The 13,322-nt window shown below is 44.6% G+C and overlaps 1 protein-coding gene across 1 annotated transcript; it reads left to right on the forward strand.

Moving 5' to 3' along the window:
* The first annotated feature begins 538 nt into the window (after positions 1–538).
* Positions 539–4,786, forward strand: LOC117662017 (uncharacterized). Its single transcript, XM_060690216.2, has 4 exons — positions 539–577; positions 1,689–1,756; positions 2,593–3,141; positions 4,645–4,786. Exons 2-3 carry the CDS (start codon positions 1,703–1,705, stop codon positions 3,109–3,111), a joined length of 573 nt encoding a protein of 190 aa, XP_060546199.1. The 5' UTR covers positions 539–577; positions 1,689–1,702; the 3' UTR covers positions 3,112–3,141; positions 4,645–4,786.
* Positions 4,787–13,322: the final 8,536 nt, after the last annotated feature.

Raw genomic sequence — 13,322 nt, forward strand, 5'->3', positions numbered from 1 at the left:
TCCTCTCACCTAGTCCAAAATGACTAGTGATGCCTGGACTCCACTTGCTTGCCAACATTTGCATTGAACTTGCCCAAAATGTAAACAATGTCTTTTGGGGTGCTTGTTTCAGAGTTTCTTGGACCATGGCATAAAAGCTCTGTTACAGCAGTCACTGGGGCATAGACTTGGACAATTGTGATGTTGAGGGGCTTGGCAGGAATTCCGATGGTCATAATTTGGTCATTGATAGTTGACAATATATACACTGCTTTAGCAAGTTTCTTGCTTACAGTACATGCCACTCCATTTGTTTTCCTTGTATCAACTCCTAAGGAGAAATTTCTGAAGTGCCTTGCCCAACTTTGCCACAAAGCCATCTTCAGGAAGCCACAAACTTTTCAAAACAGAGCAGTTTTGAAGATTATTACATGCGTACTTGGAAGAGATCAGAGCGAAAGTCTTCTAACCACAGAAGATGTGTGGTTAGATGATCTACCTAATCCCAGGAAGTTTCAGAGTGTATATAAACATTGCCACTTCACCTCAGATCATCACTCAGAGAAAGCGGAACAAAAACTTCATCGCAAAGAAAAAGGTAAGTCAGAATATATTTGTTTTAATGCTTTCTCAGCTATTATTTAGCAAACAGAATTACTGCTTTGAAGAGCTGCATAAATATCATCTTGTGAATTTTGATCGCTTTGAGATACTTTGAAATGAGTGGGGATATAGAAATAGCAATACCTGCTTAACCTTTTCACTGAAATCAATTTACTTATAGTTGCTTTGCACCCCAGTTTTTTATATTGCGCTGCTTCTTGTAATATTTTGGTCCACTCGTATATGAAACATAATATTCATTTTAAAGTGGTCAAATAGTCAGCCATGTCTTTGCCCTTCCTTATTTTATTTCCTTTTTTCTTCCCCTGCTTTGTCAGAGCAAGTCAAAATCAGATTCATCATTTACATTCCAAATTCAGAAGACATATTGTCCTCGGGCCATAGGAGAGTAGGGTTTATTTAATTTTCTGTTTATATTTTAACTCTTCTGATGATCAAAGACGAACAGTAATGATGAACAAAGAGGAACATTAATGTATTTACATAAAATAGTAATATTTTTTCTCTTCTATTTCCAAAGCTCATAGTCAGGTAAAGTTTGGGTATTAAGAAGTCAGTCACTGAGCCACCTATGTTCTTCTCTCTGTGTTAGAAATTCAGTTATTTTCTCATGAAGCAAGTTGGTCCATACCCTGAATGCAGCTACTCAGAGGATTCTGCCCAAAAACTTTGGAAAGGTGCTATCTCAAAAGTGTAATGAATCCACATTGTTTGAGATCATTAATGTCTCAGTGTCTTTTTCTCTTAAATATAAATCAGAAGATTCAGTTCAGACTCTGATACAGCCAATGAGAGGGGCCGATGTTTACACTTGCTTTAAAATAATTAGCATGCTTGCAAGAGAACACTAAAGACTTTTTTTATCATTGATATTCATTAGAAATCAGCACATGGTTATATCGTTTTCTTAAGCACAATTGGGTAGAGCCATGGGATCTGGGAAGCAAAATTCCAGGTGTCCATCTCATGGTAGGAGAGAGTTCTAATAGTCATTTGGAGACCAACAATTTTTTCTTGAGCGGCATGAATTAACTTGGCATTCAGTTATCTAACTGTTAATAACTAATAATTAATTGTTCTTATAGGTTTATCCAACCAAATGAAGATTGTGATTCTTCTTGCCTGGCTTTTGGCCATCATTGTTCCTTTTGAGGTACTGTACCCATATTGTGATTGCATGTAGGATTCATTTAATGCTTGAGAAAAAATAACTGCAAAGTTTTGGGGAGTCAGTGGGCCATGTCATATTTATGGAATTGGTTGGGCAGAATATTCATTTTCTCAAGATTCATGTCTGAAGGTTCAGTGAGGGAGGTCAGCATTATTATCTCACCCTGCAAATAGAGGCTGGGATGGAGGAATCAGAGAGACAGAGAGAAAGAATGTTCAATTCATATAGGAAGTTCATAAATCTGCAGAGACCTGAAACAGATCTTCCTCCTCGTTGGCATGGAGCAGTGTTTCTCAATCTTGGCAACATTAATATATATGGTTTGGCTGGTTGGGGAATTCTGGGAATTGAAGTCCATACCACATATGGTTGCCAAGACTGAGAAATAGTAACATACAGTAGAGGTTTCAAAATAAGTATTTGCTGTTAAAAGATTTCCAAAGGTGGATTTGGGGCAATGTCACTTGAAGTCTTGGAAGGCAATAGCCTGCTGGGGGAGATCAGCTTTTACAATCCCATAACCTACTAAACCAACTTAAAACTGGGGACCCAATTATTCATATGGACTTGCAGATAAGTGGCCAAAGGCAATCAAAATGCTTGCTTAGTGCTCTTGTGATGGGCCACAATCTTTGCGGCTGGCTTGATTTGACTTGGGGAATCAGTTTTGTAATAATAATGGTGATGGAATGATTTCATAAAAAACAGTTATCACCTCAACTGAAATATTATAAAATCATCATATCTACAACTTGTAATCTCATTTTAAAAAATCATTTTAATCTTATTTTTTCCTCATTTTTCTCCTTCTCTTCCAGGCCCGCCCTGTAGAAATTGAAAGCAGTGAACAATGGCCATTCCTATTTTATCCATCACATCCAAACTACCCAATTCTGAGTGATCCACCTCAAAACCAACCTTTAAACCTTTACTATCCAAAGGAGATAGTTGATCCTCTAATAAAGGCTTTAATAGAACTAGTAAATTATATTCCTGCTGGGTTTCCCAGACTCCCAGGGCCTCCAGGGCCAACAGGGCCTGAGGGGCCTATGAGTCCTGTGTGGCCCATGGATTCTGAGGGTCATCCTGATCCCATAAATCCTGAAAACTTCCCATGGCCCATGAGTCCTGAGAGCACCCCACAACCCATAAATCCTGAGAGCATCCCACAACCCATAAGTCCTGAGAGCATCCCACAACCCATAAGTCCTGAGAGCACCCCACAACCCATAAGTCCTGAGAGCATCCCACAACACATTAGTCCTGAAAGCCCCATGGAGCCCATGGATCCTGAGTACCACCCCCAAGGCATGTTTCCTCCTGAGGTCCCTGTGTAGAGTGGAAGCAAAATCCTATTTTGTTGATTGGTAAGTCCTGTTGAGACATTTCACATCAGAAGGGAATATGCCTGTGGTAGCCCACATACTACCATTCCACTATGATTGATATTTTTAGCCTTCCTGAAGGACAGGAAAGCTGTTTCTTCAAACATTGGGCTAGGATGGGGTGGAGTCATGGAATTAACAGTAGGGGTGCTTCTGGGACCTTGGTGTGTGTTGGAGGGGTGAGGTGGGGCTGGAGTTTCTCTCTCTCTTGCTGTAAGCCATCAAGTTTCACTTTGTGAGAGGTAGGTGGCATTTAACTTCTGCTCTTTACCAAGAGATGAAAAGCTATGTTGCTAAGAACCACCAAACAACTGTGGCCCAGTTTGGTTCTTCTGCAGTAGAGGTAGTGAAGCATTTTCAAGTTGTAGCACCTGATTAAAAAATCAATAATCTGATAATTACCAGAACCCCAGTCACGTGATGAAGGCCTAGAAATGAAAAAGTGTATATGTTCAATTAAAGTTTGTGGTATAGTTTTATAGTATAGTTTTACTTTATAATAAGAAGGCCTAACTCCTGGGTAATATATTATGTATTGGGTAATATTGTATAGTAATGGGTAGTATATTATTTACTGTGCTCTATGTAATATACTATAGCAAATAAATACATTCACATTCACATAAAAGGCATAACATAGCTGCTCTATCCATTCCTCTGATAACATTGTCTCTGGCAACATTCACACTTCTCTTGGCTCATGACAAAGGAAGTTTACCTATTAAATGATATATAATTTTGCAGATGGACAATTCATCTCATCAGGCTCATCAGGCTCATTTTGAGAAAAAGAGACACTGTGTTGAGTTATGGGAGACAGTTTTCACTTTTATGCCCTGTTATATCTCAGTCAAAGCAAAGAATTTTCAAAAGGCCTGTGGAAATGAAGTACATTATGGTGTTGAACCACTTGCCATGGTGCATTTTGGGCTCATTTCACCCCTCATCCAACAGATCGAGTAGCTGGAAGAGGTTTCTATGAATGAACTTCACAAAATGAAAAAGTCAAGCAAGGCCATCAGTTGGACAATGGCAGAACAAAATGACAAATCAGAATCTGGCATTGGGGCAAACCTGATCTTCTCTTGCTAGTGGATAGAGAAGATGCTACAGGGCCACTGTTCATTGTTCCTGTGGCCTGGAGCAGAGTGAATTCTTAATCCCTTGACATTCTGAATCAAGGAGGAGAAATGGAGAAAAAGAAGGAATTACCCTTTGAGTGAGGGCCTAAATCTGCTTTCTCAAATACAATATCTTCCAGGCAGGTTGAACCCATGGGGAATGGGAAGTAACTGTAAGTTGAGAAAGGTTATCAATTATGTTCTTTAGCTAAGAGCTAAATAACATAATTGATAACCTGTAGCATAATTGATGCTCTGCCACTCAAGGAATAATCTCTAATTTATGAAACAGGCAGGGAAAACTTAGTCTAGTCATAAAGGTCTGAAATAATTCCTGTTAATCTTTTTTTTTTTTTTTTTGTAGATTTTATTGAGATGCTGTTTGCAAGATACCTAGAAGAGATTTTTTTTGTTTTGTTTCTGGCACAGCTGAATGAATGACCCTGAATTAGACTGACTTTTTAAAGCTTTGCAATGGTTCCTTCAAATAAATTTGACCAGCTTTATATTCCTTCTTCTCTATTTTTATTTATATTTGTGCATGTCTAGTGTTGGTTTACAAATGAGATGGGACACAATTGCCAATTGGAGCTGGGTGGAGCTGGAATGGACAATTGGCCACAGTCATCTAGCCCTGTTTACTTCACCCCAGCCCTCCTGTCCCAGCCAACCCTCCATCGGTGTTCATTCCTGGTTGCCCCTCCTCTGTCACTCCTCCCCCACCACTCCTCCCCCATCATTCCACAATTTCCATGTTGCCCTTGGAGATTGGCTAATCTCTGTCAGAGACAAATCACTGTGGCCAATTTGCCATGCAGGACAATTAGCTGCTTAACCTGGTGGCCAATCCATGTGCTGGAGAGTGATCCTCTGCCTTCTCATTGGATACAGCACACAGAGATGGATGGGATGGGCAGCAGCCTCAGGCACCAGCTTTTTCAAAAGGCTGTGTGCTGGGGGGCGGGGAACATGGTGGTTGCAATCAAGCCGCTCCTGTCTGCCAGGTGGACCTTCCTGGTGGTGTCACAGCGCCCTGTCACTCCTAAAATGGAAGGCAATGGGTTTCACCCTGCCTCGCCATCTTCACTGACTGCCCAGTGCAGCACCATCACCTGAGACTTGGAGGGGAGGATCTGCCCTGCAGAGTCTGTTTGCTCAGCCGATGCCTTGTCTGGGACCAGTGGAAGTGCTGCAGTGTCCTGTGCCATGCTGGGCAGAGTGGCAGGCGGATATGTAGAGAGAGGCACTTCCCCTGAACCCCTGCCTAGCACGGTGGGGAAGAGGCAGAGTCACTGAGGGTGCAGCCCAGGGCCCGCCTGGGGCCCTCTTCCCCAACCATATCTCTTTGGATGGCCAGCCTCCGCAGGCCCTCCATGATAGGCTGTGTCCAGTAGGCTCCCTCCTCACACCTCTCCAGCCAGGCTGAGCTCTGCCAAACTGGTGAGGCCAATCAGGGCAGCTGAGAATGGACAGCTAGGCTGCAGTGTCCCTGGCAGAGAAGCCCCTCTGGTGCCTCGGAGACAGAAGGCGGGTGGTGGGTGGGGTGTCTTCATTCCTCAAGGGGGCTTTAGACCTTCCCCTGTAAAAGCTCTTTCAGATATCAGCCCCCTCCCCAAAAGGCAGAATGTCCCAAAAGGCATCAATTAATCTTCTGCATTAGTCTCTGTACTTGCTAGTAGCAGGAGAGAGGACTGGTCATACAGTAACTCTCCCTTCCCCAAAAAAGTGACTTTCCAAGGAAGAAGGGAAAAGCCTACTAAGCAATTCTCTTCCATGGATGGGGGCTGCTTCTTCTCTGGGCAGGCTCAGAACTCAAGAAAATAAACCAAGGTGTGGCATCTTTGATTTGAAGCAGTTTCAAACAAACCCACTCACTTTGCTCTGCATTCCCCCAACTCAGAAACAATGAAAGGATGTGCGGGGGATATTTACTGCAGAGCAGGGATCCAACCTGGGATAAAAGTGTAGCAGATTCCAAGCCTCTTGAAAGAGGCCACGCCATCCTCTGCATCCTGCCAAAACACGGATCCCTCCACACATGCTGGATTAAAGTCCCCATGGTCCACAGCCAGGATGGATACTGCAGTCCAGCAGGCTGGGAAGTGACCAGTTTGGATTAAGCTGCTCTATCTGTTCAGAAGCCTCAGGCAAATTTTCTCCTTCTGTGAATTAAGTAATAATTCTTTGTTAAGCAATAAAAATGGGATCTTTCATCCAGGTGTTGGGCATCGTTTCTCAAGGAAGCTTTAGGACTACTTCATAAACCACGTTTTTAAACATCTTAGGTATGCAAAGATGTATGAACCAGGCCTGCCCTGCCTGCTGCAAAACATGGAGAGAGGATTTAATTTTCCTCTCTTGTTGAGCTTATTAGATCTTGAGCCTGAGGGTAGAACCTCCCTTCTTTTCGAAGTTCTGCACTACGGTCTGGAAAATCAAGGCTGCCTTTGCATGTCCATAAATCTCCTGTTTCCAATAAACGGCCCTTGCCTGGTGCAGTGGATGCTTGTGGCTTGGCCACGCAAGATCCATCTCCCCTTACCTGGTATTTTTCTGGACTCGCTGTTAGCTGAAATTGTCAAACACGATTCCTGCTGTGGCGTTTCAAAAGGATGCACTAAACCTGCCTTGCTAGATGCCAGATGCTTGTCCAGCACTGCTGATGTGCAAAGGCGCCTGCCATGACAGCCACCGTCTCCTGCAGGAGATTAAAATTTTATGGCTGTATTTCAGGCAAGGAAGTTGTCTGCACACCTGGGTCTAGCCAGCTGTTAACCAAACTCCCAAAATTGTCATCTCCGTTTGAGGCAGAACAAGAGATTTCTGGTCTGGGAGCAGGAAAGCAGGATCAAGTTTTTCCAGGGAATTTTCCCTGCCCATAATAATACAAGAAAGGTAGAAGGTAGAACCAAGACTGAGATATTTCCTAGCTAAAAGGGAAAAGCAATGGGAAATCCCCTTACTGTGTTTTGCAGCAGGCAGGGCAGACCTGCATACTTAAGGTTTTTAAAAGCATGGTTCATGGAGCTACCTTGAGAAATGATGCCCAACACTTGAGTGAAAGATCCCAATTTTATTGCTTGTCAAAGAAGTATTTCTAAATTCAACCAAGGAGGAAATTTTCCTGAGGGTTCTAAAAGGATAGAGCAGCTTAACCCAGTCTGGTCCCTTTCAGGCCTGATGGATTGTATTGCCCATTCTGGCTGTGGACCATGGGGACTTTAATCCAGCATGTGTGGAGGGTTCCATGGTTTGGCAGGATGCGGAGGATGGGGTGGCCCTCTGAGGTTTCAAGAGGCTTGGAATCTACTACACTTTTATTCCAGGTTGGATCCCTGCTCTGCACTAAATAGCCCCTCCACATCCTTTCATTGTTTCTGGGATAGGGAATGAGGAGCAAAGTAGGCCCGTTTGAAACTGCTTCAAATCAAAGATGCCACACCATGGTTTATTTTCTTGAGCTCTGAGTCTGCCCAGAGAGGAAGAAGCCCCCGTCCATGGAAGAGAGTTACTTAGTAGGCTTTTCCCTACTTCCTTTGAAAGTTGTTTATTGGGGAAGGGAGAATTATGATCACTCCTCCCTCCCACTGTTGGTGAGTACAGAGGCATTGATGAAGCCCCCTCAAGTGATGAAGAAACCCACCCATTGCCTGCCTGCTGTCTCTCAGGGGATGGAGATTTTTTACTACCAGTTCTGTGGGTGTGGCTGGGTGGGCATGGCAGGGGAAGGATACTGCAAAATCTCCATTCCCAACCCACTCCAGGGAAAGGATACTGCACAATCTCCATTCCCAACCCACTCCAGGGAAAGGATACTGCACAATCTCCATTTCCACCCCGTTCTGGGGCCAGCTAGAGGTGGCATTTGCCAGTTCTCTGAACTACTCAAAATTTCCGCTACTGGTTCTCCAGAATCTGTCAGAACCTGCTGGATTTCACCCTTGGTCTGAGGGGTTTCTCTGTGAGAGAGCCTGTATTCTGTGCAGGGGCACAAGGCAATTTCGAACTGAACCTGGCAGAAGCCATTTTACTGTTCCTCAGTTGCCACACAGAAAGGGAAGGGGGGGGAAGGAGATTGGAATATCTTACACAAGAGAGAGCTTTCTTTTAGGAACCAAGGTCATTTCCGCAGGGAACAGATCAGATCGGGGAAGGAGTGCTTGGAGAGCCTGCCAATTGACACAATTGGCCAACGTGACCCTGTGACACTTGGGGATGAGTTTATTTCTTCTTTTAATTATACTGAAACCACGGGAAGTATTTAGAATTGGTTTTCCTTTAATCAGTGCCAATATGATGTACTCAATAAAGAAGTCCTTTGAGGTGGATTCGAGCCTCAGAGTTTGGATTTCTTTGAGTTTTTATTTATTTATTTTTATTATTTTTATAACACAATATAACAATACAAGACATACAACATTTATAAACAAGCTCTCTTTACAGCTATTGCATGGTGGTCTTCTTTGTTATTCACAATTTCCCCTTCTTTCTCTTTATATTATTCCGATTTACTACTTGTCCCCAATATTTTAATTGCAATATATACAATGTATTTCTCTCATTCATATCAATTTCCTATTTTTTATACTTTAACATATCTTTTCTTTATTTTTTAACATTTCTATCTTTCCCCCCTATTTTTCTTTTTTGTTTTTCCTTCCGTCCAACCACTTATACCATTCTTTAAGTTTATTAGTTGAAAACTTGACATTTTCTTTGCTTCTTTGTGTGATGGCGAGCTGGTCAGCTGGCTGGCCATTTGACTGGGCTGCCATACAACTGAGCTTCACCTGACACCGGACTGCAGCACCACCACTGATCCTGGGCAACCACAGCAGCCGAGTGAAGCTGCTCCGCAGGGCAGACTCTCCCCTCTGGGTCCAACGTGGTAGCATGGTAGTGGGTAGGAGGTGGTGAAGCGGGAAAACCCACTTTCCCAAATGCACCAGACAAGACCACAAAAGTTGGAGAACACAGGTTTATTTACTAGTAAAGGTTCGGAGCATTCACATGTCGTCGTATCTGGATCCGTTCCAGTCGGGCTTCAGGCCTGGGTACAGCACGGAAACGGCATTGGTCGCGTTGGTTGATGATCTCTGGAGGGCTCGGGACAGGGGTTGTTCCTCTGTCCTGGTCCTATTAGACCTCTCAGCGGCTTTTGATACCATCGACCATGGTATCATGCTGCACCGGCTAGAGGAGTTAGGGGTGGGGGGCACCGTCCTACGGTGGTTCTCCTCCTTTCTCTCTGACCGGTCGCAGTCTGTGTTGACAGGGGGGCAGAGGTCGACCCCGAGGCCCCTTGTATGTGGGGTGCCACAAGGGTCGGTCCTCTCGCCCCTTCTGTTCAACATTTATGTGAAGCCGCTGGGTGAGATCATCCGTGGTTTCGGGGTGAAGTACCACCAGTACGCTGACGATACTCAGCTGTACATCTCCACCCCGGACCACCCCAATGATGCCCTTGAAGTGATGTCCCGGTGCCTGGAGGCCGTGCGGATCTGGATGGGGAGAAACAGACTCAGGCTCAACCCATCCAAGACCGAGTGGCTGTGGTTTCCGACATCCCGATATAGTCAGTTGGCGCCATCACTGACTATTGGGGCCGAGTCATTGCCCCCCACGGAGAGGGCTCGCAACTTGGGTGTCCTCCTGGACTCACGGCTGTCTTTAGAAGAGCATATGACGGCCGTGGCCAGGGGGACTTTTTATCAGGTCCGCCTGATTCGCCAGTTGCGTCCCTTTCTGGATCGGGACTCGTTAAATACGGTCACTCATGCTCTTGTCACTTCCCGCTTGGACTACTGTAATGCTCTCTACATGGGGCTCCCCTTGAGGAGCACCCGGAGGCTCCAGCTGGTCCAGAATGCGGCCGCGCGGGTGGTTATGGGAGCGACGTGGCGCTCCCATGTGACACCTCTCCTGCGCGAGCTGCACTGGCTCCCGGTGGTCTTCCGGGTGCGCTTCAAGGTTTTGGTTACCACCTTTAGAGCGCTCCATGGCATCGGACCGGGGTATCTACGAGACCGCCTTCTGCTACCAATAGCCTCTCACCGACCAGTACGCTCCCATAGAGAGGGGCTCCTCAGGGTGCCGTCGGCCAAACAGTGTCGACTGGCGGCCCCCAGGGGGAGAGCCTTCTCTGTGGGGGCACCTACCATCTGGAACGAGCTCCCCCCAGAGATACGGAAGATCCCGGACCTGCGCACGTTTCGCCGTGCTCTCAAAACTTTTCTATTTCAACAAGCTGGCCTGGCCTAACTCCCCTCTTTTAAATTCTTAAATTTTAAATTTTTTAATTCGTGATTTTATAAATTGGGTGTTTTAATCTGTGTTTCGGCCGAAATATTTAATAATTTTAAGGGATTTTTAATATTTGTATTGTCTGTATTTTATCTTGGCTGTTCACCGCCCTGAGTCCTTCGGGAGTAGGGCGGTATAGAAATTTGATTAATAAATAAATAAATAAATAAATGTCAGATTCCGAACCCTGGGCTATGCCCAAGGTGTACCTTTTATACATTTTGCAATTCTAGCCAGGCCAGAGGCGTTACGCTTCTGACTCTATTTCCATATATGGATACTATCTTACACAGTCTTTTTCTTTCCATGAACACTTCTGCTAATATGTTTCTTAATATAAGTTCGTTACGGGGATGATATAGAACATAGGTCATTAAGCTCATCGGTACATTTAACAAGTTCCTTATTTCTGTTCCTTGTACTTTCCTGAAGTTTGCAACATAACTTCTTCTCCAACGTCAATACCTCAGAAAACAATATAATACTGTGCATGATACAATACTTAGATTAATATGATTTATAGTATAAGACCCTTCCATTTCATTGGGATGATGAGGTAGGGTGGAATCCATTGCCCTCCCTTTGGTGGTGGCCAGGTGTTGTGCAGCCTCTGGGGTGGCATGACTGGTTGGAGGACTAGCCTGCATGCCCCACATTGCAACCGCTGTGTTCCCTGTTTCCCGGGGCACAGCCTTTTGAAAAATCCCAGCACCCATCCAGCACCCTCTCTGCATGCCACATCCAATGAAAAGGCAGAGGCGCACTCCTTGGCACATGGGTTGGCCACCAAGATGCAAAGCTAATTGTCCCATACAGTGAATTGACCGTGGCTAATTCTCTCTCAGCTAATCTGCTGGGGCAACATGGAATTGAGGAGCAATGGGGGAGGAGTGGCAACGGAGGAGCTATGGAGTAGCTATGGAGTAGGGGCAGCCAGGGATGAACACCCATGTGGAAGCTCAGCTGGGGCGGGAGAGCTGGGGTGAAGCAAGCAGGGCCAGGTGACTCTGGCCAATTGTCCATTCCGCCCAGCTCCAAAGGCCAGTCTTTAGCAATTGTTTCCCATCTCATTTGTAAACCAACACATCCTCATCTACACATGCACAAATATAAATAAAAATATAGAAGAAGAAATATAAAGCTGGCCAAATTTATTTAAAGGAACACATTGTAATGCTTTAAAAAGTCAGTCTAAATCAGTATCATTCATACAGCTATGCCAGAAAACGTCTTCTAGGTATCGTGCAAGCAGCATCTCACAAAATCTACAGAAAAAAAAATTTCAGGAATTATTTCAGACCTTTATGACTACACTAAGACTTCCCTTAAATTAGAGATTATTCTTTGAGTAGCAGAGTATCAATTATGCTACAGGTTATCAATGTTCATTAGCTCTTAGCAGCCTTTCTCAATTTACAGTTACTCCCCATTCCCCATGGGTTCAACCTGCCTGGAAGATATTGTATTTGAGAAAGCAGATTTAGGCCCTCACTCAAAGGGTAATTCCTTCTTTTTCTCCATTTCTCCTCCTTGATTCAGAATGTCAAGGGATTAAGAATTCACTCTGCTCCAGGCCACAGGAACAATGAACAGTGGCCCTGTAGCATCTTCTCTATCCACTAGCAAGAGAAGATCAGGTTTGCCCCAATGCCAGATTCTGATTTGTCATTTTATTCTGCCATTGTCCACCTTATGGCCCTGCTTGACTTTTTCATTTTGTGAAGTTCATTTATAGAAACCTCTTCCAGCTACCTGATCTGTTGGATGAGGGGTGAAATGAGCCCAAAATGCACCATGGCAAGTGGTTCAACACCATAATGTACTTCATTTCCACAGGCCTTTTGACAATCCTTTGCTTTGACTGAGATATAACAGGGCATAAAAGTGAAAACTGTCTCCCATAACTCAACACAATGTCTCTTTTTCTCAAAATGAGCCTGGTTGTCCATCTGCAAGATCATATATCATTTAATAGGTAAACCTCCTTTGCCATTGGCCAAGAGAAGAGGGAATGTTGCCAGAGACAATGTTATCAGAGGAATGGATAGAGCAGCTGTGTATATAACTACCTATATACCAGAGTGATCCTTGATGGCTTACAACAAGGAAAACAAAAATACCAACCTCCCCTCCAACATACACACTCCAATGTCCCAGAACCATTCAGATTGTTAATTCCATGATTCCATTCCATCCTAGGCCAATGCTTGAAGAAACAGCTTTCCTGTCCTTCTGGAAGGCTAAAAGTTCTGGCCATATTGGAATATAGCCTACAAGAACATTCCCTTCTGATATGAAAGGTCTTGAGAGGACTTACCAATCAGCAAAACAGGTTTTGCCTCCACTTTACACAGGCTCCATGGGGTGGAACCACATGCCTTGGGGGTGGTTCTCAGAATTCATGGGCCCCATGGGACCTTCTGGACCCATGTCTTGGTGGTGGCTGTCAGGACTCTCGGGCCCCATGGGGCCTTCAGGACTCATGTCTTGGGGGTGGCTATCAGGACTCATGGACCATGGAAAACTTTCAGGATTTATGGTTTGTGGAGGGCTCTCAGGAGATATGGGACCAGGGTGATCCTCAGGACCCATGGGCCACACAGGACCCATAGGCCCCTCAGGCACTGGAGGTCTTTGAGGTCTGGGAAGCCCTGGAGGCCCTGAGGGTCCAGGAGGCCCAGCAGGAATATTACTTGCTAGTTGTATTAAAGCCATTATTAGAGCATAAATTATCTCCTT

Source organism: Pantherophis guttatus, chromosome 2 (genome assembly GCF_059756535.1).
Source record: "Pantherophis guttatus breed Tessera chromosome 2, ASM5975653v1, whole genome shotgun sequence".
Taxonomy (NCBI): domain Eukaryota; kingdom Metazoa; phylum Chordata; class Lepidosauria; order Squamata; family Colubridae; genus Pantherophis; species Pantherophis guttatus.